The sequence below is a fragment of the Gopherus flavomarginatus genome, chromosome 4, assembly GCF_025201925.1.
Source record: "Gopherus flavomarginatus isolate rGopFla2 chromosome 4, rGopFla2.mat.asm, whole genome shotgun sequence".
Lineage (NCBI taxonomy): Eukaryota > Metazoa > Chordata > Testudines > Testudinidae > Gopherus > Gopherus flavomarginatus.
The window spans coordinates 156,352,594-156,380,543 of NC_066620.1; the positions used below are offsets into that span (position 1 = coordinate 156,352,594).

The 27,950-nt window shown below is 45.1% G+C and overlaps 2 protein-coding genes across 8 annotated transcripts in view; both read right to left on the bottom strand.

Moving 5' to 3' along the window:
* Nucleotides 1-494: 494 nt before the first annotated feature.
* MEI4 (meiotic double-stranded break formation protein 4) overlaps nucleotides 495-27,950 on the bottom strand; it is a 132,336-nt gene continuing 104,880 nt past the window's right edge. The window contains exon 5 of the mRNA XM_050951628.1: nucleotides 495-746. Coding sequence (XP_050807585.1) covers nucleotides 495-746 — 252 coding nt within the window. The remainder of the gene's footprint in view (nucleotides 747-27,950) is intronic.
* LOC127049399 (serine/arginine repetitive matrix protein 5-like) lies at nucleotides 16,646-19,355 on the bottom strand. 7 transcript variants are annotated; one of them, XM_050950107.1, is made up of 2 exons: nucleotides 18,300-19,355; nucleotides 16,646-18,251 (listed from the first exon to the last, which is right to left on the bottom strand). In XM_050950107.1, the coding sequence occupies exons 1-2, from the start codon at nucleotides 19,139-19,141 to the stop codon at nucleotides 16,646-16,648; spliced, it is 2,448 nt and encodes an 815-aa protein (XP_050806064.1). In that variant the 5' UTR covers nucleotides 19,142-19,355. The 7 variants fall into 7 exon arrangements, with proteins under 7 accessions (XP_050806064.1, XP_050806063.1, XP_050806061.1 ...); XM_050950106.1 differs by having other exon boundaries at nucleotides 18,294-19,355; XM_050950104.1 differs by having other exon boundaries at nucleotides 16,646-18,215; nucleotides 18,252-19,355.

Consider the following 27,950-nt stretch of genomic DNA (forward strand, 5'->3'; position numbering starts at 1 on the left):
GGCTTGTGAGTCCATATTTAGGCATCTAAATAAATGGTGTGATTGTTAAAAGTGCTGAGCACACTGAAACATACAGAAACTGCTGGATGAGCAGCGCTTTTGAAAGTCATGCCACTTATTTATGTACCTAAATATGGATTCATGAGCCAAACTTGGGCACTCAATTTTTTAAAACCTTGGACTTAATCTAAAAGTTCATTTTAGATACTTATTCTAAATATCACATAAAATGACTTTGCTGCTCAACTTCCATTCATGTAGACAATGTAATACACAGGAGTTTCCATAATAAAAGCTAACATTTACCCACAGTCACTACACAGTGGCATTCAAGATATCACTCTTTTCTATATGAAGAATGGAGAAAAAAAAACACATCATCTTAGATACTGTTGTTTAGTATAATCATTGAAAGTCTTTCAATAGTGACCATTTTCATGCTCTGGTTTTCCACAGCTATAATGAATATACTGCTAAAACGAAGCCTGGCTGTTTTAAACAATTTGCATTTGAGAGGAGTTCAAAAGAGCACCCAGTCTCCACATATAAACAGAAAACAATGGGAATTCATCAGCAAGATGGAGAATAATTTGATCAAGGTTCTGCAGAAATTTGTTTTTTTCTTCTCCATCATAGTCCGAGCTTGAAATGTTACCTTCTCCTTTCCTCTTCTGAAGAAGCTGTTCCAAAATCATGCAGAGAGAAAAAATATTCTCATACTGGGTAACATTATACTTGGCCTCGATCTAGAAATAAAAAGAGGTGCATAAGCATAAACTGAAAATGTTTTTGCAGTCCATCAATACTCCAGAGAATGTTCTTAAAATTCCTAGCAATGTTTATTTTGATATAATTGAGGATAATTGTACAATTAGTTAGATTTCCCCACAAAAAATAACCTTTTCATTATACGTCACCCTCCAAGCAATTAAATATATTTTAAAATCCATAGCTTACCAGCCATAGTAAACGGTTTAAGAAAGCTTATTTTTCCCACTTAGCCATAGAAAGACCACGACATACTATAATGATACATGGATGTGCTGATCAAAATCAATGCAGTAGTACCTTCAGATCAGCTTTTAAAAACAAATACATTATAAACTGAATAAATCTTTGCTTAAGCCCTCAGATACCAAACAGCATAGTATCAGAGGGGTAGCCGTGTTAGTTTGGATCTGTAAAAGCAGCAAAGAGTCCTGTGGCACCTTTCAGACTAACAGACGTATTGGAGCATGAGCTTTCGTGGGTGAATACCCACTTCGTCAGATGCATGTAGTGGCATGTATTCACCCACGAAAGCTCATGCTCCAATACGTCTGTTAGTCTATAAGATGCCATAGAACTCTTTGCTGCTGAAATAGCATAGTGTTATACTTTTACATGAGAAATTAGGTAATTTAGCACCAAGGAATTAGACAACATAATGCACAATTATATTTTCCATGGAAAAAGCCAGATTTGAAGGCTACCAAATCTCTCTCAGGCAACAAGATTGGGCACGGAAAGACAACATCAGTTCTTATGATGGATGATTTCTTGCTGTCCATTGAGACATTGACACTCATGCTCCTGGATCTCTAGCTGGCACCTGATACCACTGATTACCAAACTATTCAGAATCTAGCTTAGGAGCAAAAATAGCCTTAAATGGGATGGTTCCTCTCAGACTGAACCATAAAATTTGTTATACCAACAGTCCATCCACCTACAAAAGCCTCTGACTTTCTCTCACTTATTATTCAACATCTATATACACACTCTGCATGTAGTATGCAGTGGTAGTGTCATCTTTAATTAAAATAGCTTAACAAAAGAAAGACTAAAGGGTGACATTATTACAGGCTACAAGTACCTATATGGGGAACAAATATTTAATAACGGGCTCTTCAGTTTAGGAGAGAAAAGTATAACAATCTTTTGGCTGGGGAAGTTGAAGGTAGAAATATTCAGTTTGGAAATAAGGCATTAATTTTTAACAGGAAGTGTAATTAACCATTAGAAAAATTTACCAAGGGTTGTGGTGGATTCTCCATCACTGACACTTTTTAAATTAAGATTTCACATTTTTCTAAGAGATATGTTCTAGGAATTATTTTTGGGGCAGTTCTATGGCTGGTGTTATAAAGGAGATCATACTGGATGATCTCTATAATCCTTCCTGGCCTTGGAATCTATGAAGCTCAACACCTGCTTCTTCAGACCCGGCAAGATTAAAAAGCCAAGGACATAAAGGGGAAAGTAAGAGGATTGAAACATCACAGAATATGAAACTATACGAGATAAACCCGAAGCACCAAGGATAGGTGGGTATATGGAGTTACAGTCAAGGTTTGTGCTGGAACCTTAAGTTCAAATTCCCACAGTTTCTTGCATTTAGTTTCTCCCTCTCGCCCCACTCTAATATAACATTATATTAGTGTTATAAGAGGATAATACATTCTCAACCATAACTCCCACTTATTGTCCTGGAACAACTGTTGCATAGTCAGGACTATATCTTGAATATATTGTTCACTGTTTTGCTTCTGGTACCAAAGCTCTCCCAGGGACATCTGCAGACTAGGTGAGAAAAACCTTTCCATCCTCCATTTGAAGATACCTTGGAAACTCCACAAGTGTGAACTCGTGGAGTTTTCCTACTGTGGATCTGGGATATCCCAGTCATTGATTTAGTGATGGAAATGGGGACACAGATGTAATTGGTTGTATAATTACAAACATGGTCATACACTCCCCCAAGACAAATGAAAAGAAATGTTACAGAATAATGAATTAAGAAAAATGAATTTATGATTAAGGTACTGGAGGTCTGGGTTCAACTCCAGTTCTTCCAAATATTTTCTGTGTGACCTTAGCCAAGTTACTTAGGATGGAATTTTCAAAAACATCTAAGTGAGTAAGGGGCACCAGTACCATTGTTTTCAATTGGATTGGTACTCCAAAAATCATTTTGACTTTTGGAAAATCCTACCCTTAATGTCTCAATGTCACAGTTCCCCGTTGGTAAAATGGAGAGAATACTTCCTATAGTCAGAGGGGTGTTCTGAGGATAAATTCATTGATGTCTGTAAGGTACTCAGATATGATGATGGAACCCATGTAACCACCTAGAGAGAATACTGCAGTAGAGGGGTTCACAGATGTAACAAAATGGAGTGTGATTCAAATCTATTTTAAAGGAGTTTTTGTTTTTGTATTTCTTTTTTTAGCATGACCTAGGTCAGGGATTGGCAACCTTTGGCATGCAGCCCATCAGGGAAATCTGCTGGCAGGCCAGGATGGTTTGTTTACCTGCAGCGTCCGCAGGTTCGGCCAATCGCAGCTCCCGCTGGCTGCAGTTCGCCATTCCAGGCCAACGGGGGCTGCAGGAAGTGGCACGGGCTGAGGGATGTGCTGGATGCTGCTTCCTAAAGCCCCCATTGGCCTGGAATGGTGAACTGCAGCCAGTGGGAGCTGCGATTGTACGAACCTGCGGACGCTGCAGGTAAACAAACTGTCCCAGCCTGCCAGCAGATTTCCCTGATGGGCCGTGCGCCAAAGGTTGCCGATCCCTGACTTAGGTTGTATGCAAAACAACAAATATATAGAGACAAGTCTCTTCGAGACACAATTTCCTTGAATATTATACAAGATTCTTGTATAAAAGAGAATGACAATATAGACATGAAGTGCTGTATATAAAATCTTGTGACCGATAACCATAAAATGGTGTCTTTTCTTGGACCACTTTCTTGGACCACTTTCTTTGGACCGATAACCATAAAATGGACCACTTTCATAGTAAGGCTTTCTCTGAATATTATTCACAACTCTATTCACTTCCTCTGCTGTGGAAAAGAGAACAGGTACCTGCTATTCATATTCATCACAGGTGGTCTGATAGTTTCCGTTCATGTTTTAATCCTGGTGGTGTTTCCAAAAATATCCTTAACAAAATATTGTAAAAATATGTTTATTTGTAAATGCACTAAAATTCTAGAGGAGAAAACACTGATATTGTTGAGATATTTGTACAATTTTCAAGAGTAACTAATGATTTTAGATAGCTCTATTTTTGCACCTCCAACTTAAAGGGACCCAATTATCAGAAAATGTTGGGCATACATGTTCTTTGAAAACCAAACACCTTCTAGGTGTACCAACTTGGGCACCCAAAAATGAAGTCACTCCAAATTAAGTTTCACTTTTGAAAACTCAGCCCATAATATACATATTATGGTAATGTTTTAGCAACTGCATTTTGTATTACATTACAAAACATATTACAATTTTAAAGTGCTATATTGGAAATATCAATTTTATTGTACAATTACATTTTTGTTATTGTATCATGTTGGCAAACATATTAACCTGAGGCCATCACTAATTAAATACAAATGAATAATTATGTAGATTTATAGGCAGTTTATCATAAAATTGAATTCTGTTTCTAAGGATTATGAATCCAATCCTGCTCCTACTCTGCAGTGAGTTGCAAGACTGGCATCAACAAGTAGTGAAGGATCACAACCTAAAAGAGTGACAGAAAACTTTTGTGGTTTCTCATAAAAGAGTTAATTGCCAACCTGGAGATCATACCAAATTTGGCCCACTCAAGGAGAGAGGTAAACTGGGTAGTCACCCCCTGTTGCACTCTACAGACCCTCAGGAGAAACAGTCCAATTTTGTTTAGTAAACTATCACTGTTAATGGCACATAATCAGAAACTGCCCAAACCTAACCAATTAAAACGTCTAACAACTATAAAATGAGGATTCTTAACAGATTTGTAGAGTCTAAGGCCAGAAGGAACGATTGTGATCATCTAGACTGGCCTCCTCCACAATACAAGCCATTGAGCTTCTGCAAAACAATTCTTATTTAGTTTAATTAATAAAGCAAAGGTTTTGATTGTTTATTTTTATGCAGTTGCTTAATCCAAACCGGTAGATGTCTCTATTATGGAAAATCAAAATTACAAGATAGAAACATTGTCATTTTATAAGAGAGAGGAAATCACCAGGAATTCTCCAGTTGTTAAATGAAAATTCCTAATTCTTTGCCATTACTAAATAGTGAGGGAAGTCATCTTTGTTGAATGAGGTCATATACCGCGGTGGTGATTTGTTACAAGCATGACAACTGTATATGATATACAATTACACCTCTACCCCTATATAACGCCACCCGATATAACACAAATTTGGATATAAGGTGTTAAAGCAGCGCTCCGGGAGGGAGCGGAAGGAGCTGCGCATTTCAGCGGATCAAATCAAGTTTAATATAATGTGGTTTCACCTAAGTTTTTGGCTCCCGAGGACAGCGTTATATCGAGGTAGAGGTGTATCTCTATATGCAAATTGCAGTTTTGAATTCATTGAAGGCCTTCTTAGGATCATTTATTTAAAATCCTCAGGGCACTGGGTTTATTAAAGTAAAATTTTAATTCCTTCTTATGACCAGCATGTGGAGTTGTCTTTCCATTTGGTATTAGGCTGTCAGGAACAAAAAGGAACAATAAGAGAAAATGAAAAGGCAGTGTTCTGCTTAGTAGCAAAATCTATTCTTTTTTCAGTACTATCTTGTCCTGAAAAGACCATAATTATGACAGTTAGATGAATAAAGTTCCTAGCTAGCTGATTCTTCTAGGTAAAATAATAGCTTGTAGGAAATCAACTTTATACATGAGAAAGTATAGAAATATGTTTGGTAAGGGTTGAAAAAATGGTTTGGATCTCTGGGTATCTGCATGTTCATATGCATACAAGCAGATCTCAACCTCTAGTTTCTGACTGTTTGGGCTATAGCACCAAAAATGTCAGCACCAAATTTCATTATGGCACAGATCATACAGCAATAAAATAGTGTGAAATAATACTTCAATGACAACTGTTGGTCACTAATCACTTTTGAAAAACCAGGCAAGTGCGTAAATGTGGATTTAGGATCTTACAACTTTAGCTTCCAATTTTATGAAAATTGTGACCTAAAAGAGGACAAGTTTTTTCCATGTTCTTTGTGACAAACACCTACTGATAGCAGTACGAGCTCTCCTGTAATTAAACAGTGGTTTATGGCCCTAACCTTGCTTGCTGCTCCCATCCAGGAACCATAATTAAAAATGTAATTTGGCCCCTTCCAGAAAATAAACCTCTTATTGTAATCACCTTCTTCCAATTTAAATCTCACCTCATTGACTGGCTTTTTCAAAAATTGATGAATTGGACAAACATTCCCTCATGGCTCCCCAAGCAAAATGGGAGAGGGAGAAGTTACCACCATGGCGCGACTGAATATTGTGGTCTTCTTGGTATGGCAGCTGATAGGAACTTTTGTAATGCCAAGACCACAGATTCCTTTTTGTGGAAAATGATCGCCATAAAACATACACAGAATACTATCGAGAATTCAGAAACAGTAAAAAAAGAACATTTAAAATGCAACAAGACACTTTGAAATAAATACAGTGTAGCAAAAAGTGTTAAATACAACTTTAAACACTTTTTTTAAATACTACAAGAGCAAGAGATCACTGCAGGAGGAAATTAGAATGTTACCTAATATAAAATTAAGTCACAGAGCACAGCAAAATACCTAAAATATTAAATTAGAATTTCACTGATGTAGTTATAACTCCATCCAATAGCCAAAATCCTGACATGCAGTATAAATGAATCTAGCACCTGCATTCAATGGTCAAGCCTGAATCTTCACTCTGTCACTCCAAGTGCAGAAGTGGGGACCCACAAGGATTTAAAAAAATTAATACTTGCCACTCCAGGCTTGTATTATACTCCCAAGGTTACAGTTTTTCTTTGACCTTGGCGTGGTAAATGCTCCAAATGCGGGAAACAAACAAACAAACAAAACAAACCCACCACACACACACACACCCTTTGACCCAGAAAGGAGCACTTGGGAATTCCTCCCTGTGGCGTACCCTCAAGCCCTTTCACACACAAACCCCAGGGAAAAGCTGAGAAAACAAAGGAAATTAGCTGTAGCTATCAGCTAATCAAACAACATGCACAAACCTCTCAGGACACCAAAAATCCAATCCTGTTCTTTAAACTGTATTAAAACAAAAAGAAAAAAAACACATCTGGAATGTAGGCTTTTTGCTAGATCTTAAAAGAAACAATTACAAAAATTAGGCACCCAAAACAGCTTTCTTGCAGGGTTCAGCTTACAGGTTACAAGCAACAAAAGCATCTGGGGTTAGCACTGAGGAAATCCACAAGCCTTAAAAAAAAAAAATAGAAATAAACCTGATCACCTCTAGCTAAACATTCTGATCTACTTACACATCTGGAGTTCAGATAAGTAATTCTAGGCATGATCTGATGATTTATGATCATACCTGGCTTGAAGTTGCTTATAGCCTGGCTGCTGTCCCTCCAGCCCAGAGAACAACAGACAAAGGGAAAGTTTCTTTCCCCATTTTAAAAAGTTCTAGCCTTCCCATTGGCTCTTTGGTCAGGTGCCCACTTTTTAAGCCCTTTTCAGGTAAAGCAAGTAAAGAACAGCTACCATGAGGGACTTTATAGCTAACTGGCTGACAGGATGTCCATAAAAAGAACCTACCTCCCCTCTTCATTTATCACAAGTGAGGATTGGAGTAAAGAGCAAGTACCATGTCCCTAGTAGCAGCAAACTGTGATTCAGACAATCATGGTTTGAGAGGAGCCTCTGGGTTTCTGGAGCACAGACGAGTACTGTTCAGTGCTTGGTCTCTGAATCTAAAGTGACTCATGACCCCATTCTTAATGCCACCAGCTGCATCGTATGGCAGGATGCTGATGAGTAGCAGGGCAAGGAGGCAGCAGAGACCTCTAACAATGCCCCAGAGGAAGCCCAAGAGATCCGGAGGAAGAGGAGCATGTGATTCTGCACCTTTACCTGGAGGAGAGGAATGCTGAGTTTCATCCTGTCCCTGTACATCAGTCTGTGCTCAGCCCCCAACCCCCATGCAGAAGACATCTCCATTTATTGCCCTCCTAATATTCCATGGGTGTTCCTCCCTTCTCAGAGAAAGGGTGAGGGGAAGAATGAGGCGGCATCTCTACAGAAAGCAATGCTTGCCATTTTGGGGGAACTGACCTGTTTTTTTGGTTCATTTGATCTTGTTACAAACTGTTCTAGCTCTGTTTTTCATGCACATATGTAAACAAAAGTTACTGTTCATTTCCCTTGTATGTGCACCTTGTTTTCTGACTCTGATCAATGGGATACTTCCCCAGAGGTTTGGGTTGAGCTAGTAGGATTCACAGAACATGACTGTGTAACTGCATTAAAAATCTGGTGCCATGGAAATGCTCCTGAGCACCTGACATCATGGATCTTTCCCGTGTGTCCAAAGTTCATGTTCATGAACTGACCACTCAGGTCCACTATGCCCTAGAGAACTAGTGGATAGTAGTACACATATTCAAAGGCCCCTTTTGGTAGGCAAAGTATAGGAATGTGTGTTCCACTGATGCTCCCCCCCCCAGTTCGAAACCCCATCATCTGAAATCCTGCTATAATTTCAGATGTGGGTAATGTCAACCACCAGTGGGTAGAATATAGTATTGATATCTCAGCAACTGGTACAACAGCCACTCTAACAGCTGACTTCCCAACCACAAACTGGTTGGCAACTGACCGGTAGCTGTCAGGTGTTGCCAGCTTTCAAAGGGCAATAGCCATCTGCTTGTTGCACTGCTATAGGTTTCCCAAATCAAATGGTTTGGCACTGCAAAGTTGACGCAAGCTCCTCATGCAACAAAATGAAAGTCTGCTTCCTCAATCTCAAGCCATTGGTCACCATCTCAGGTTTCTAAGACAACGTAGTCCCACCACAGCATGCTGGTTCTCCAGGACAAGAACTGGTGATCCATGGGTGTGCTGTTGCAATCCCGGCATTCAAAGCATCTGTTCCATGGGACCTGAGTGGATTTTCATTCCCTCTCTAGGTCAGCTATCTTTACCATCTGACAGCTTTCTGGACTGATTCCATCTGGTATCTGATACTGCACTGAATGAACATTAATCTTGGGAGCAGTAGCAGAACCACATCTTCATGGACTTGCTCCATGTCTCTAATACAGTTTGGCAGAAGGGAGAGATGAGCAGGAGCTGCTGTCATCAAATGTGTGAAGGCGGCATACAGTTCCATCAACATGCGGCAAGGCAGTTCCTAGAATGTCTCCTGTGATGCACAGGACTCTATGATACCCTTCCTGAAATTTTAGCACTAATACCACATATCAAAAAAGGGTAATATGGATGCAGGTATATGCCGGTGCACAGCGTACACCACGCCCAGTAGAGCTTATTTGGACACTGAGCACTTGTTCTAGAAGTACATATACAAGTAATTGTGTACACTCACACATGTAGATGTTTGGAGAGCTCTGTGGTACATTCCCCATGATACCTGCCATTAGATACAATAGAGTGCATACCAAAGACATATAAACAAATAAATACATGAAAATGTTCTGAAAAGGCATCTTTAAAGGCCCATAGATGAGAGTCTGTTCTACTGAGGATCACTTAGCAGTACTCTAGAGGCAGGGAAATCTCAGTCAGACTCCTGTGCATTCTTTGTGATGCACATTAACAGGAACACTGTATTCACATAATGACTACATAGGCTATGGACAGGGTCAGTTCAACCGCACAGGTAACTCTTAAATAGGGAAATTGAGACATTAAGAGGTAACAATCAATACCTTTTTCCTACAAGAAATTTGCATGGAACAATTCTATTAGAAGTAATGATTCAATAGTATAACAGAGCCTGCATGTGTGTCAAATGTTCTCCTGGATAGATTACTTGGCACAGGAAATTCATAGGAAGCACCACACTGGATCAGTCTAGTATCCTGGACAGTGCCCAGTGCCAGATGCTTCAGACAGAAGATGTAAAAAACCTGCAGTATGCAGATATGGAATAATCTGTCTCCAGCAATGAGTCTCACCCTAACCCCTATTTATTAGCAATTGGTTTAAACTCTAAAGTGTAAGGTTTAATATCCTTTCCGAAATGGGATTAACTATTAACAACTCTGAATATTCATCATATCCATAGACGTATCCAAGCCCTTTTTAAAATCTTGCTACATTCTTGGTCTCAATAACATCCTGTGACGAGACTCCAACAGCCAAACTACATGTTGTATGAAAAAGTATTACCTTTAAAATTTTGATTTTGCCACTCTAACTTCACTGAATATTCTCATGTCTTGTGTAATGAGACAGAATGAATAGAAGCTCTTAATCTACCTTCTTTTTTTCCCTGCTGCTGCATATGGAGCTGAGGTCTTTGCTGAACTGTACACAATGTTGCTCAGGTCCCTTTAATGAGCCCCATGGTTAATTTAGAAACATGTTAGATCCCTCACAAGATTATTTTTTCTCTACAATGTGTATTTCTTTGAATTTATCAAAAGTGAACTAAATTGGCTATCAATTGCCCTTTTTCTGTGATTGGTTAAATCCCTCTGAAGTTCCTCACAACCCTTCTTGGTCTTCACTATCCTTGATAACTTTGTATCATCTGCAAACTTTGCCACCTCACTGCTCACCTCCTTTTCTAGGTCCTTAATAAATATATTAAATAGTGGATGCCATCTTGCTGTTAACTTTTCACCACGGTAAAAATTGACTTCTTAATTCTTTGTTTCTTGGCTTCCAACCATTCCCGACCATACTTTGTCTCAACCTCTGACTGCTTTGCTTCCTCTGAACTGAAACTAATCTACTTTTACTTAAACAAAATTCAAATGTATTAAGGTATGGAAATACACAGTTAAGACACGAAGCTACCTCATCTCTGTCCTGTAGTGACACCAAAAGAGGAAAAAGATGAAAGCCCCCCCCCCGCCAATCTCAGCTTCATCTAACCTGAGACTACACACACTAAAATGTCTTAGTCATAACTATAAAGTTACTGTACCATAATTGAAAGGTGTGACAAGATGGCCAATGTAGTATGGCGGGTCCTGCACTTTTCTTGGTGAGGGGCTAAGATGCCACCCCTTGTCCCTGCTCTTGGGGCACCAAGGGCCCCACTAGTGGCCCGTGAAGGTGGTAAAGGAGGGAAGCAGGGAAGGGGTCTGGGTTTGCTCCTTACTCTGAGCTCCAGCCCCTCTCAATCCCTGCAGGTTCTTTGTACTTTTGGTCCTTAAACACTGGGGGAGGGAATCTCCCTTACTCTGATTTTCTGCTCTTCAAAATCTCACAGCACACCTCCAAGCTCCAGTCCTTTCTCCTTCCTCCTTCTCCTCTGACTGCCTGAAGCAGGGGGTTTTATTAGGTTGCTAACAGGGCCTTAACTGACTACAGGTGCTCCAATTAATGTGTAGCAACTCTCCCTACTCTACAGGAAATCATGCCTTAATTAGCCTAGGGCTTATATACTTCCCCTCTACCACTCTCCCACTGCTCCCCAGCCCTCTTGTATCACAAAGGTTATCCTGTGTAATTCTTGGTATGGGTAATTACAACATCCCTGTAAATGTTTTTCATTATATATATATATATATATATATATGTAGATTGGACCCTACCTTTGTTGTTATAGGTTGGGCATAACTGCCACTTTTCATTCAGGGTAACTATAAAGCAGTGGCTGAAACTAAAGCAGCAGCCCCCAAAACATAAGCATATGGAAAAGCTTGAGTAGAAGCTGAACCAGGTGGCCTAAGGGGTTTCAAATACAGGGGCTCGTGCTTTGATTGTTGGAACTTTTTGTCTGGCTGTATGTGACAGAAGGGAGACAGAATTAGCCAGACAGTCGAGCAGACAGTAACAGAAGTGTTGGTAATGTGGCCCCAAGGGAAAGCTTTTGGGGTACAGGGAGCTGGTGGGAAAGGCACATTGGGAAGAGCAAGCAAGTGAACTGTATCCTGCTGTTTGACTCTTATTGTGTTCAGGGAAACAGGACTTTATATATAATCTTTGTAAATAATCAAGACTGTGTCAAAGAAAATACCTGGCTCTATCATCAGTTTATCCTCCTAGTGGGAACAATCCATAGAGTTTTGCATAATTAGTCACTTGGGTCAAAAGGGGAAACATTATACACACACAAATACAGAATGCACATGTAATATACATACATACACATACACACAGACATGTGTAGATGTGTTATTCATGTGCAACAGTGCAGATTCATGCAATAGATTGATCATGCATCTTTGGCCATCTCAGTCCATTGATTCGTTTCCCTGGGACGCATTCCAATACTCTGACTCACTGAGCAACTTCAAGCAAAGAATCTTTTGAAATGTGTATGTTTATCTGTTAAATGAATATTTCTTTTTCCTCAAAAAATATTCCAGCAGATACCATAATGTGGGAGCCTGAGTCCTAGGATAGCTCTTTCCATACATTAAAATATTATGGCTACAAAAAGTGTTATCTTGGGCTCCTATAGAGCTAGAAACTTGACCTTTATAATACTAAAAAAGGGAAATTCACAGTAATTTATGGCACCGACTTCTAATCCAGTAAGGATCTGAGATGAAAATGGAAAGATATGTACACAATGCTATTTTATTTTCATGGGTTTTATAGTCTTTCATAGTCATGTTCACAGACTCCTGAAGTGTAACGTATTTCCGCTGCAGGAGAACAGAAATCCATGCAGAACCACAGCGGCACAGAAAGGAATTCTGATAGTCTGGAACAAGAATTGTGTGAGACAAAGCTTGCCAATATCACCATTTACTTTCAGGGAACATCTAGCAACTGTATACCAAATGTTCCTTATGTTATTGCAGAACTGTATTTGTGTGAGTAGGTCCGCTTTTATCTGTCTCTCTTTGTTGTCATCTCTTGGAAGCTGCCTCATTTTCCTATTGTTGCCCCTTGAATGATGACAGCAGAATTTGGGACCTTGTAGAAAAGTTTCCCATTTGGAGCCAAAATCGGTGACATTGAGTCAGGAATTTTCTTAGTGTAATTTGTTTATTTACAAAATGTTCACATGTCCTGTTTCTATGAATAAGGATGATAACAAATGGCACAAAGGAGACTCCCTCTTGCAGAAACTTCATCTCTGTCCTGTCCCAGAAGCAGCTATCTGGAACCTGTGTCTCTGCTTACCCCATACCTCTTTTCCTCCCTAAACTCTTCCACTTTGCACCTGGGAAACCTCAACAGCAAGGCTGGTCATTAAGACCATGTATCCTGGAAAGTTGTACTTGGGGATTGCCTACTTTTTGTGCACTGCTTTGCATATAAAAAAACCTCAGAAAGGTCCAGGTGTGTGGAAAAAAAATTGCTTTAACCCACACAATTATTGACTCACTGAGTGTAGTTACTGTCTAGAATATTTAAAAGACGGTTACTCACCTTTGTAACTGTTGTTCTTCGAGATGTGTTGCTCACATCCATTCCAGTTAGGTGTGCGCGCCGCGCGTGCACGTTCGTCGGAAACTTTTTACCCTAGCAACTCCAGTGGGCCGGCAGGTCGCCCCCTGGAGTGGCGCCGCCATGGCGCCCAATATATATCCCTGCCGGCCCGCCCGCTCCTCAGTTCCTTCTTGCCGGCTACTCCGACAGTGGGGAAGGAGGGCGGGTGTGGAATGGATGTGAGCAACACATCTCGAAGAACAACAGTTACAAAGGTGAGTAACCGTCTTTTCTTCTTCGAGTGATTGCTCACATCCATTCCAGTTAGGTGACTCCCAAGCCATACCTAGGCGGTGGGGTCGGAGTGAGAAGTCGCGGCACGGAGCACTGCAGTTCCGAAGGCCGCATCCTCTCTCGACTGCTGTACCAGGGCGTAGTGGGAAGCAAAGGTGTGGACCGATGACCAGGTCGCTGCCCGACAGATTTCCTGGATGGGCACACGGGCAAGGAAAGCCAGCGATGACGCCTGCGCCCTGGTAGAATGCGCAGTCACACGGCCCGTAGGGACATGGGCCAAGTCATAACAGGTCCTGATGCAGGACGTAACCCACGAGGATAACCTCTGGGAGGAGATAGGAAGCCCTTTCATACGGTCCGCTACCGCCACGAAAAGCTGGGGGGATTTGCGGAAGGGTTTGGTCCTCTCTATGTAGAACGCGAGAGCTCTACGGACATCCAGCGAGTGGAGCTGCTGCTCCCTGCCTGAGGAGTGAGGTTTTGGGAAAAAAACCGGGAGGAAAATCTCTTGGTTGACGTGGAAGGCTGAGACCACCTTGGGTAGAAAGGCAGGGTGTGGTCTAAGCTGTACCTTGTCTTTGTGGAAGACCGTATATGGGGGGTCTACCACAAGGGCTCGGAGTTCCGACACCCGTCTAGCTGAGGTGATGGCTACTAGAAAGGCAGCCTTCCAAGAGAGGTAAAGCAGGGAGCAAGTAGCTAACGGCTCAAAAGGGGGCCCCATGAGCCGGGACAACACCAGGTTAAGATCCCAGGTTGGAGCAGGGGGACGGACGTTAGGGAATAACCGTTCCAGCCCTTTAAGAAATCTCGACACCGTCGGGTGAGAAAAAACGGAGCGACCGTCCGCACCCGGGTGAAAGGTGGAGATAGCTGCCAGATGGACTCGCAACGACGATAAGGCCAGACCTTGCCCTTTGAGGGACCAAACATAATCTAAGATTTCGGATACCGAAACTTCCATAGGGCGGAGATTTCTCTCTACGCACCAACAGGAGAAGCGTTTCCATTTTGCCGAATATGTGGCTCTTGTGGACGGTTTCCTGCTGCCCAAGAGCACCTCTCTCACAGGCGTGGAGCAGCGCAGCTCGGAACCAGTTAGCCACACAGGAGCCACGCCGCTAGGTGCAGCGACTGCAGGTCTGGGTGACAGAGAGACCCGTGGTCCTGGGTAATCAGGTCCGGATGAAGGGGCAGGGGAACTGGGTCGGCTACGGCCAAGTCTAGCAGCATGGTGTACCAGTGCTGTCTGGGCCATGCCGGGGCCACCATGATCACACGAGCCCTGTCTCTGCGCACCTTCAGGAGGACCTTGTGAACCAGAGGGAACGGAGGAAACGCATAGTACAGGTGGGTCGACCACTGGATGAGGAAGGCATCCGCTATCGACCCCGGCTCCCTGCCCTGAAAGGAGCAGAACGCTTGGCACTTCCTGTTCCCCTTGGACGCAAAGAGGTCCACCCGGGGATAACCCCACCTCCGGAAAATGGAGAGAGCGACGTCCGGGCGAAGGGACCACTCGTGTGACAGGAAGGATCTGCTCAATCGATCCGCCAGCGTGTTCCGTACTCCGGGAAGGAAGGAAGCCCTGAGGTGAATGGAGTGGGCTACGCAAAAGTCCCAGAGTCGTATCGCCTCGAGGCACAGGGAGGAGGACCTGGTGCCGCCCTGCTTGTTGATATAATACATGGTCGTCGTGTTGTCCGTGAACACGGCTACACAACGACCCTGAAGCTGATGACAAAACGTTTGGCAAGCAAGGCGGACCGCTCTCAACTCCCTCATGTTGATGTGTAGCCCCACCTCCTCCTGGGACCATAGGCCCTGCGTCCGCAGGGTCCCTAGGTGGGCCCCCCAGCCTAGATCTGAGGCATCCGTTGTCAGGGATACCGAGGGCTGAGACGGGTGAAAGGGAAGACCCGCACACAATACGGACTGGTCCAACCACCAGCCGAGGGAATCTAAGACCTTCTGGGGGACTGTGATTAACATGTCTAGCGGTTGCCTTGGCCTGTAATGACTGATAAGCCACAGCTGGAGAGGCCTCATGCGGAGCCGAGCGTAGTCGGTCACAAAAGTGCACGCCGCCATGTGGCCTAACAGGGTTAGACATGTCCTCACTGACGTCAACGGGGCTGACCGCAAGCGTTGAACGATCGCCGCCATGGTCTGGAACCGCTGCCGAGGCAGCGAGGCCCTGCCCACAGTGGCGTCCAGGACGGCCCCGATAAATTCCACCTTCTGAGTGGGCCTCAGGGTGGACTTGTCTGTGTTTATCAAGAGGCCCAGACTCGCAAACATGCCGGTGATCACGCGGACATGGCTGTACACCTGCTGTTCCGACGTGCCCCGAACCAACCAATCGTCCAGATAAGGGAACACGTGGACACGGTTGCGCCGAAGATGCGCCACGACAACTGCCATGCATTTTGTAAACACCCTCGGGGCCGTGGACAGGCCAAACGGGAGGACCGCAAATTGATAATGACGAGCCCCCACAACGAAGCGGAGGAAGCGTCTGTGGCGTGGCCAAATGGCAACGTGGAAATACGCGTCCTGCATGTCGAGGGCGGCGTACCAGTCTCCCGGATCCAGGGATGGAATAATGGTCCCCAGGGATACCATGCGGAACTTCAACTTCACGAGGTATTTGTTGAGCTCTCGCAGGTCGAGGATAGGCCTGAGGCCCCCCTTGGCCTTGGGGATCAGAAAATAGCGGGAATAAAACCCCTTGCCTTTCTCGTTTTCGGGAACCGCCTCTATAGCTCCTTTGCTGAGGAGCGTCTGCACCTCCTGCCGAAGGAATTGCTCGTGAGAGGGGTCCCTGAAGAGGGACGAGGAAGGAGGGCGGGAAGGAGGAAACGAAACAAACTGCAGGCGGTACCCCGTCTGCACCACGCTTAAGACCCAGCGGTCCGATGTTATTTGGGACCACGCCGGGAGGAAAAACGAAAGGCGGTTGGAAAACGGGGGGGAAGGATCCATAGGGGAAACTGTTACTGCGCCCTCGAGCGCACCTTCAAAATGAAGGCTTAGGACCAGGCGGGGGTTTTGAGGAGCCTTGGTTCTGCCCCCCTTGGTTCCCCGACTGCCTGCGCCTCCCGTTCCTGCCGCGGCGCCTGTAAAGGTCCTGCCGCTGGCGGAACTGGGAAAACGGCCGACGGTGCTGCTGTTGTTGCGGCCTAAAGGGTCTACGCTGTGTCACGGGGGTGTGCATCCCGAGGGACCGCGCAATGACCCGGTTGTCCTTTAAACTCTTAAGTCTGGGGTCTGTCTTATCGGAAAACAGGCCCTGGCCTTCGAAAGGAAGGTCCTGTATCGTGTGCTGGAGCTCTGGCGGAAGGCCGGAAACCTGCAGCCAGGAGATGCGACGCATCGTAACTCCTGACGCGAGGGTACGGGCAGCCGAGTCCGCAGCGTCCAAGGAGGCTTGTAAGGCCGTGCGCGCGACCTTCTTGCCTTCGTCCAGGATGGCCGTAAACTCTTGGCGAGCATCCTGTGGCAGCAGCTCCTTAAATTTGTCCACTGCCACCCAGGAGTTAAAGGCGTATCTGCTCAGCAGGGCCTGCTGGTTAGAGACCCTGAGCTGCAGCGCCCCAGCCGAATACACCTTACGGCCAAGGATGTCCATCCGCCTGGCTTCTCTGGATTTGGGGGCCGGAGCCTCCTGGCCGTGACGCTCCCTATCGTTCACCGATTGCACTACCAGTGAACCGGGAGTCGGGTGAACATGTAAATATTCGTACCCCTTAGAAGGGGCCATGTACTTCCTCTCGACTCCTTTCGCTGTCGGAGGGATGGAGGCCGGGGACTGCCAGATAGTATTGGCATTGGCCTGGATGGTCCGTATGAACGGCAGGGCGACCCTGGTGGGAGCATCGGAAGAGAGGATGGTGACAATTGGGTCCTCTATCTCCGAGACCTCCTCTGCTTGCAGACTCAGGTTTTGAGCCAATCGCCTGAGGAGGTCCTGGTGCGCCCTGAGATCCAGCGGGGGGGGACTGTTGGAGGAGGTACCCGCCACCGCCTCATCCGGGGAGGAGGATGATGAGACCCCAGGCACAATAGTGTCCAACTGAGGGTCTTCCTCAGCCCTCGCCTCTGTCTCCGGAGCCACAGCGGAGTCCTGCTGTTTGGACCCTTCGTCCCCTTCCGGGGAGGGAGGGGGGCGAGACAAAGAGGCTTCAGGGGCCCTACGCTCCGCAGTCGCCGGCCTAGCAGGGAGCTGCTGGGGGCCCTGGGCCTGATGGTACGCCCAGGGTGTCCAGAATCCCCACTGTTGTGGGCCTTGGTCCTGCAGCGGCGGATCAGCAAACAGCGCCGCCTGCCGGTCGGTGCCCAGCGCATAGCCGCTGTCCGTCTGGGAGGATACGGACGGCTGCCTCGAGGGCCACGGCGGGGCCGACCCTGGATGGTACGGGTCTGCGCGTGCCGGCACGGAGGATCGTCTCGGTGCCGGGGACCGGTGCCGGGAGTCATATCGGTGCCGGGATCGGGACCGGGACCGGGATCTGTCACGGTGCCGGGCGCCGCTTCGGTGCCGGGACCTACTACCAGCTCGGTGCCGGGAGATCGACCGGGACCGGGACCTGCCACCAGCTCGGTGCCGGGAGGTCGACCGGGACCTGCCACCAGCTCGGTGCCGGGAGGTCGAGCGAGACCGGGACCGGGACCGGGACCTGCCACCAGCTCGGTGCCGGGAGGTCGACCGGTGTGGCGAGTAGCGTCGGGACCTGCTCCTGGAGTCGCGGTGCCGGTGACGCCGACTGGAGCCTGACCGCGACCGTCTCGATGCCGACCGTTGCCGCGAGTGCGACCGGTATCGCTGAGGGGAGCGGTGCCGGGACTGCGAGCGGCGTCGGGATCTGGAGCGCCCAAGACGTCGGGACCTGGATGGCGAACGACTGTCTCTGGGCGGCGCCGACAGCATGGGCTTGCCTCTGGACACAACCCGCACCGGAGGTACCGGGGGTGGCAGCCGAGTGGGCTCAGTCAGGGCAATAAGGTCCCGAGCCGAGGCGAAGGTCTCCGGAGTGGATGGGACCACTATCTCAACCCCAGATCTCATGGGGGAGCTCGGCGGCACCGGACTCAACGGACCCGCCGGGCCCGGAGTCAACGGTGCTGACGGTGCCGGCGGTGCCGCGGCCGATGTTGAGGCCGGGCGCTCAAGCCGGGTCTGCCTGGCCGGAGTATTAGACTTCGACGGCCTAGGCTCTGATTCCGGTGCCGGAGAAGGTCGGTGCCGGGGAGTCTTCTCGGTGCCGGAGCGATCCGGTGCCGGTGCCGAAACCACGGTCTGCGAAGTCGACGGGTCAAGTGCCGCCTCCATTAGGAGAGTTCGGAGCCTCTGATCCCTCTCCTTTTTTGTCCTCGGCTTAAAAGCCTTACAGATGCGGCACTTGTCAGATCTGTGCGATTCCCCGAGGCACTTCAGGCACGCTTCGTGGGGATCGCTGGTAGGCATGGGCTTCTTGCAGGCCGCACACTGCTTGAAGCCTGGCGAAACAGGCATGAGCCTGGCGCCCGGTGCCGGGAAGGGCTAAGCCCCCGGCAAGGAACTACTTAACAGCTATTTACTAAACTATCTACTTAACAATACTAATTAACAACTATATAGAACTAGAGATAAGCGATAAACAAGCGATAGAAACTAGGAGAGCTAGGGACGTGGAGGACAGCTATGCCGCGCTCCACAGTTCCAACGACCGACACGGCGGTAAGAAGGAACTGAGGAGCGGGCGGGCCGGCAGGGATATATATTGGGCGCCATGGCGGCGCCACTCCAGGGGGCGACCTGCCGGCCCACTGGAGTTGCTAGGGTAAAAAGTTTCCGACGAACGTGCACGCGCGGCGCGCACACCTAACTGGAATGGATGTGAGCAATCACTCGAAGAAGAACTGTTTATTTTGGCATAACACTATTTTCCTCTAAAGGCAGTATGAGGAAGAGGAAAGATATGATCAGCCAGGGAATGCAAACACTATTTTTTTCAGAAGGTGCAGGTAAAATAGTAGTCTTAGCTAGGAGAGAAGCAGGAAGGATTTATATACAATCTACAGCTAATTAATTTACCTTGTTTTCAAATGATGGAACAACACAACTTGCTGTTCTAGATAGATCCTTTGTAAGGTGAGAGAAGAGAGCTGCCTCTGATGTGGATGAATCATAGGTGCTGGAACTAAGGGTGCTGCCGCACCTCCTGGCTTGAAGTGGTTTCCATTATATAGAGGGTTTACAGTTTGGTTCAATGGTTCTCAGCACCTGTACTGTAAAAATTGTGCCAGCATCCCGGAACAAATATTGTTTAATTGTTTACTTGTACTTCTCTGCCTGTCTATATTTATCAGTTGTCTTTTGTCTTACCATTAGACTGTAAGCCTCTTGGGGCAGGGACCATCTTTTTGTTTGTTTGTGTACCTAGCACAATGGGGTCCTAGTTTATGACTGGGGCCCCAAGTGCTATGGTAGTACGTATGTATGTATGTATGTATAAATAAATATTTTACTTATTTAAACCTAAAAATTTAGTGTACAATCAGCATTCTGGACCTGGTGATAGAAATAGGTGAATGAAGAGTAGCTAATGATCAGTGCTGGTTGCCAGATAATTTTTTTTCAACAAGTAAATCATGTTTCAATCTTATCTCACAAATTTAAATAATTAAATGATTTAATAACAGTGATTCCGGCTTGAAAATTTAACTGGTGGAAGAAATCAAAGCAAGTTGAGAAAAACATTGAAAATGTTAGATTCAAAACATAAGGACCTACAAGAGGCCCATTAATAATGGGAAATATATTTCCAAAAACTCAGTGAAGTGAAATCAGCAAGAGCTGCTCTCATAAGATTTCTGTTCAAAGATTACCCAAGAGAGCATCAAAATCTGCTCAACTAGGCAGAAGCCAAAGACTAGATAAAAATTTCCTGGAGCAGCATCAGTGACTGCCCAGGCACATGAAAGCCAGAGGCCAAATAAAAATTGCCTAGAGCAGTGTTAAAGGGTGCTCAGCCAAGACTTAGATAAATTTGCCAGAAGCAGCATGAAATGCAGTCTGTACAAATAGCAGATACAAAGATCAGCAGGAGTCAATGAAAACAGCATGACATTTCCATGTGTTTAGATAGTTGACCAAATTCAGATCATCAATCCACTTTTAATAACAGTCAATATGTCTGTCCTTCACTGGTAACTCATCAGCAATGCTTCATCCTAGATAAATTAGTCTGTTCAACTTTGGTTCCTTTTCTTTACTGCTAAAAATTGCAATGATGAGTTTATTTTATTTAGAAACTAACATTGGCATAAATTAATCTCTTTTCTTAAAAATGTGCTCAAGAAGACCTGACATATTACAGCACTTTAAGCTAAACTCATTAAAAATAAGTCAAAATGAACGTAAGTGCTGAGGACTTCTAAGAAATTGTTGTGCAGTGTTAGTGCTACAAAGTGAAGAAACCCAAAATAAGTTTTATGAGGGCAAAGAAATGTCACACTTTGAAGAAAGTGTTGACGATGCCATGACAGTCCAACATCAAAATAATCATTTTTACAGTAGTTGATGCTAGCAGTATATAATGGCCAGAAATGAAATACTATTTAAAAAAGGAATGTTTTAATAAATTACATTTTCTTCACCTATTTCCATATTCATCATCAGTCTCTTTTTCATCTTTATTTTCTTTGTGACCTGCAAAGGATCTGGGGGAAAATCAGTACTTGGTCCTGCTAGTGAAAGCAGGGGGCTGGAGTCAATGATCCTTCAGGGTCCCTTCCAGTTCTAAGAGATAGGTATAACTCCGTATATTAAATTTCACAATATGACAATTTAGAACTACAGTTTAAATTCTGAGTTTTACTGCCAAAAATGTTGTACAATGATCTTCTGTCAAGAAATAGAAAAAACAGTTACTAACATTTCCATAACTGTTATTCTTCAAAATGTGTTGCTTATGTCCCTTCCACATTAGGTATGTGTGCACCACATGCACCACTGTCGGAAATTTTTCCCTTAGTGGTATCCATCGCATCAGCTCTAGCATCCTCTGGTGCTTATGCACTAATATAAGGTGTGCATATGCCAGCCCTGTACCCTCTCAGTTTCCTTTTTGCTGGCTAACTCTGACAGTGGGGTAAGAGGGTGGGTCATGGAATGGACATGAGCAACATATCTCAAAGAATAACAATGTTCTGTTATGGAAAGGTTAGTAACTGTTTTTTTTTAATTCTTCTTCGAGTGCTTGCTCCTGTCCATTCCACATTAGGTGGCTCACAAGCAGTACCCAAGGAGGTGGGCTTGGAGTTCACGGACATGTGGACTGCAACACTGCTCTCCTGACCCTGGTGTCATCTCAAGCATGTTGGGTGATGGCGTAGTGGGATGAGAAGGTATGCACTGATGACCAAGGCAGTTACCACCACCATGCACTTTGTGAAATCCCAGGGGGCTGTGAACAGGACAACGAGAGTCTGGTTTACAATAAATCTGAGGAATCTTCTGTGGCCATGGAAGATGGAAATGTGAAAGTAAGCAAACCAGTCCTGTAGATCCAGAGAAGGGATGATGGAGGACAGGAAGACCATGTGGAACCTCAGTTCTGTGAAATACTTGTTGAGGTGATGTAGGTCCAGGATGGGTCGAAGGCCCCTTTTGGCCTTTGGGATTAAGAAATATCGGAGGTAAAATCCTTTCCCTCTCAAGTATTGAGGTACCTCCTCCACAGCCCCCATCTATAGGAGAGACTGTATCTCCTGGGCTAGGAGTTGCTCATGAGAAGGGTCCCTGAACAGGGATGGAGTTGGGGGGTGGAGGAAGGGGTGGATGAAAACTGAAGGGTATAATCATCCACCACTGTATTTAGAACCCAGTGGCCCAATGTGATACGGGACCACACTGGGCTGAAGTTGGACAGCTGGACCAAAAGATAAGGGAGAGGCAGGGTCTGAAGTGGGAACTGGTATAGCACCCTCGGGATCACCTTCAAAGGCCTGCTTGGGCCCACCAGAGAACCTATGCAACCCAGGCAGTGAGACTGAGATGGATTGAAGTAGTTGACAGCACTTGTAATCTCTGCCCTTTCCTTTGTAGGTGTCCTCCCTTGGAGGTAGGGACGACAAGCAGGGCAGCTGTTGAGGCCTGAAGTGCTTCCTCAAAGTGGACGGAGCATAAAGGCCCAGAGACCTGAGGGTTGCCCTTGAGCCCTTCAGGCTGTGGAGTTTCATGTCCATTTGCTCTGCCTCATTAATGGGCAGAGCCACCTTACATGGTGCTGCTGCAGCCAGAATGTCAATGAGGCCATGAGACAATTCCTTGACCTCCCCATTTTCTAGTGCGTTCCACCATTTCAGGATGCATGCAGTGCTGGAGGAGCACTTCACCCCAAGGCTAAAATGCTCTGTGCCGAATCTGAATGGTTTGGCTCCGAAGCCAGTCTAAGAGCGGCTTCCATTAAGATAGTCTCCAGTCTGGTCTCTCTGACCTTCTTTGTGTGAGGCTTGAAGTCCCGACAAATTTGACTGCGGTCTCTCATGTGAGATTCTCTCTGATACTTCAGAGTGTGGCTCTCTCAGGGGCATAGGCTTGTCACATAGGAACAAGGTTTGAAGCCTAGAGACTGGGGCATGCCTGACTCCACGGGCAATGGATGCCCCTCGACGATAAGGGGCAGGGTTCTAACTATACTAGTACTATTTGCAATATATACACTACATACACTACAACTATACTAAGACTAACAAACTATGATACAAAGAAAACCACTCAGAAGAATGCCTTGCTGAAGCAAGAGGAGTTGTTTGAAGTATAATATATATTGTATAAAAGAACAAAGGCTCTTTACTAGAACTGAAGGTTCTTATCTATTTTTCTTTATTTAGAACTCTGACTCAAAACAGCTCATCAGTGCCAGAGAAATTTCTTTTTTGCTCCCTGACTTAACAAATAAATCGGATTTTAAGCCAGATAATTAAGTGAATGTAATTTCTTCAGAAAGTTGATTATCAACCCTTACTTCTTTCCTAAATCTTCATTTTTTCTTATTTCATCTCATAAAATTAGATGTTTGGACAGATTCTGTTCACAGAACCTTGTAATTCATGTTTCAACCTTGTTGTGAGGAAAATTTTGTTCTAAAGAATGTTTGTGAAAAATAAGTCAAAATTCATGTAAAAATCACAAAATAAAATTAGCTACATGAGAAAATGAAATACATTTCAGGCAGCAGTAGTTTATAAAGGTTAGGTCATTCAACCAGGGTACAGAAAAAATATCCTATGTGACTTACAGTGTTGGCACGTAAAGCATTTTTCCCTTTCTAGACTTTACTACTGCATGCCCATTGATGCTTCTTAATTCAGATGCACTCAAAAATAGCCGTATTCCAAAAAGAAATGTCTGTTTATCAGATTCTCTGCAATCCCATTTCTGATCACAGGGTGGCAATACACATTTCTATTAATATATTCTCTTTGTTTAGGGTGGGATTTTCAAAGGAACCTAAGAGAGTTAAGTACCTAACTCTCATTAAAATCCACTTGGTTCCTTTGAAAATCCCAACCTTATTTCTTAATGAATGGTCTAAAAACTCTTCCTATTGACAAGCTTACTGTAAATGTTATGCAAGGCTCATCTCCCCCCATTCAATAGTAGTCAGTGGAATTGCTACCCTCTTTCTGACCATGAATCTTTCTTCCTGCTTACCATCACAAACTTAGATTGCTACATGCAAGTCAATCCTTTCAGTCAGCAATGAAAAACTGCACCTTTTGCAAGTACTAAACCAGTTCTGAATTACTTACTAAAATGAAGAATATTGACCATATGACAGGTGAATAACCTGGGGTATATATTCAAAAGAATCCAGTTTGGTGTGTGAACCACAGTGTTTGTGAAAACTTAAGAGTATCTCAAATAAATGATGCCCGACTGTTGGATTTTGCATTTAGGATTTCAGAAGCTGAACAATGCGCCTTTATTAGCTATGCAGGGAATGCCTGGAAGGACATTTTGTTCTGTGCCTAGCAATTTTTTGTATACTATAAAAAAACAACCAACCTACCATTTCACTTCTGGGGGAATTCTTCACTACTGCGCAACACAGAATTTTGCAGAAATTAACGCATGTGCAGAATTTCCTGTCCCCCACAGAAATAGGCTGCAGTGCTGCTAGTCACCGGTAGGGGCCACTAGACTCAGCAGAGTCCAGCTTGCACACAGAAGATACTGCTGGGGAGAAAGAGAGGGAGGAAAAGGGTTCCTGGAAGCAATGTTCCCTCTAATTTTTTCCATCCCTGTGTGGAATAAATATTATGTGCACCGAGGTATGTGCCTATGTGTGCCATTAGCAGAAACAAAAAATCTAGATATAATATATATTTTTTAAAAGTTATCACAGGGATAATTACTCCAGCCAGGAGAGGTTAAGCATTTTAGAACTCACTACTCAAAGAATTACAGTTAAGTGTAAGAGAAATAAAAATTATGAAATCCATAGACCAGTGAAAACACTCATAGACTCATAGATTCCAGGACTGGAAGGGACCTCGAGAGGTCATCGAGTCCAGTCCTCTGCCCTCATGGCAGGACCAAATATTGTCTAGACCATCCCTAATAAACACTAAAACAACACTTTGAAAGAATAAAATTAGAGAATATATGTGCATTGCAGGAAGTTCCAAGAAGTAATAACAACACAAGTATGTTTTGGGAGGTAAGTGTGTGAGACACAGACTCTCTGTGTGTGTGTGTGTGACAGAGAGAGAGAGAGAGAGAGACACACACACACACACACAATGTGAGCTGGCTGCTAGGGAAGTCTCAGAAACAGCGCAATGTCTCCTTAAGAAAGGCATTCAGTCACTCACCATTCAGATCTCAGCAGCTCCAAGTCATCCTGAGCCAGGCTGTCCCCCCTGCCCTGCTCTGGGGAGATGGCGTACAGGGTTGGAGGGAGGGGGACACCCTGACATCAGCACCCTCCACCCTTCCCCACCCTCCATCCCCACTCTGCACAGCCAGCAGAAGGGGCCCGGGAGCAGCTGCAGGATGGAACAACATGGGGGGGGAAGGGCACCTGAACACATGCTGCTGGCTGTGCATGCTCTGCTATCAGCTGGGGAGCACTTAAATCTCTCCTGCACAGTCACCCACGCACGCAGCTTACAGGGAACACAGCCTGGCAGCTGCAGTTCCAAGCATGCCCTGAGGGAAGGAGAGAGCAGGACACAGGAAACTCCGCAAACCTGGAACTGAGCATCAGGTAGTTTCTCCTTCTCGATCCCTGGGCTCTGTGGGGGAAGAGGGATGGGTGTGTGGGCAAGGGAGGGGCCAAGCAGCTGGGCTCTGAGAGGTGATGGGGTGCAGATATCTGGGATGAGGTCCCCGCTGCTGCGCTCATGGGGGTGGGGATGGCTATCTGGGCTGGGGGGGACCTGCAGTTGGGATCAGTGGGGAGGGGTTGTGGGTGTTTGCTCCCCCACAGCTAGGCTCTGGGGGAGTAAGAGGTCAGAGAAACAGGAACTGGGTTATCATAGTGGTTTGTTTAACTCTCTATTCCCGGGGGAAAATTTATGTGTGTCTGTATTGTGTTACAGACATACTTGCTGATCAGAGGCGGCTCTAGACATTTCGCCACCCCAAGCAGGGCGGCATGCTGCGGGAGGCGCTCTGCCGGTCGCCGGTCCCATGGCTCCGGTGGACCTCCCACAGGCGTGCTTGCAGAGGGTGCGCTGGTCCCGCGGCTCCACCAAAGCTGCGCGGGACCAGCAGACCCTCCACAGGCACGCCTGCGGGAGGTCCACCGGAGCCGTGGGACCAGCAAACCCTCTGCAGGCACGCCTGCTGGAGGTCCACTGGAGCCACTTGCCACCCTCCCGGCGACTGGCAGAGCGTCCCCTGCAGCATGCCGCCCCAAGCATGCGCTTGGCGTGCTGGGGTCTGGAGCCGTCCCTTTTGCTGACAGGTATTTTAATAAATTACCAAAATAATTGAAAATGACATGATTATATGGTGTTATTTTGACAAATAAAATCTGCAGAAGTTTGCAGAATTTTAAAATATTGTGCACAGAATTTTAAAATTTTTGGCACAGAATGCCTCCAGGTGTACATGTTGTACGTATCATGTTTCAGGGGTAAACTGATTGTCACAGTGGTCAGGAAGTTATTCTTTCTTTCCCTTCTACAATAATGTACATCTAGGAGGCGTATTAGATTCTCTCTTCTTCCGCCAAGTCTAATTCAGAGAATACTGGAAATGATCTGAGAATGACCATTTGTTTCTTCAGACTGCTGCAGAGGAGCACGTGGATCGGACACAGACTTCTCTTCTCTGATGATAGAGAATCTCCAGGTTATAGTCAGGAACAAAGGACGGAAGAGGATAATGTAAGGGCCGATCAGATGATAAACAGTCACATAAAAAAGAAACTGGCACATCAGAAAAGGGCAGACAAATAAACAAGGACAAGTTTTTAAAGTGCTTGTACACAAATGCTAGAAGTCTAAATAAGAAGATGGGTGAACTAGAGTGCCTTATGATAAAGGAGGATATTGATATAATAGGCATCACAGAAACCTGGTGGACTGAGAGCAATCAATGGGACACAATCATTCCGGGGTACAAAATATATCGGAAGGACAGAACAGGTTGTGCAGGGGGAGGAGTGGCACTATATGTGAAAGAAAATGTAGATTCAAATGAAGTAAAAATCTTAAGCGAATCCACATGTTCCATAGAATCGCTATGGATAGAAATGTCATGCTCTAATAAAAATATAACATTAGGGATCTATTATCGACCACCTGATCAGGACAGTAATAGTGATGATGAAAGGCTAAGGGAAATTAGAGAGGCTATCAAAATTAAAAATCCAATAATAGCGGGGGATTTCAATTATCCCCATATTGACTGGGAAATTTCACTTCAGGACAAAATACAGAGATGAAATTTCTCGATACTTTAAATGACTGCTTCATGGAGCAGCTGGTACGGGAACCCACAAGGGGAGAGGCAACTCTAGATTTAATCCTGAGTGGAGCACAGGAGCTGGTCCAAGAGGTAACTATAGCAGGACCGCTTGGAAATAGTGACCATAATACAATAGCATTCAACATCACTGTGGTGGGAAGAACACCTCAACAGCCCAACACTGTGGTATTTAATTTCAAAAAGGGGAATTATACAAAAATGAGGGGGTTAATTAAACAAAAGTTAAAAGGAACAGTGACTAAAGTGAAATCCCTGAAAGTTGCATGGGCCTTTTTTAAAGACACCATAATAGAGGCCCAACTTCAATGTATACCCCAAATTAAGAAACACAATA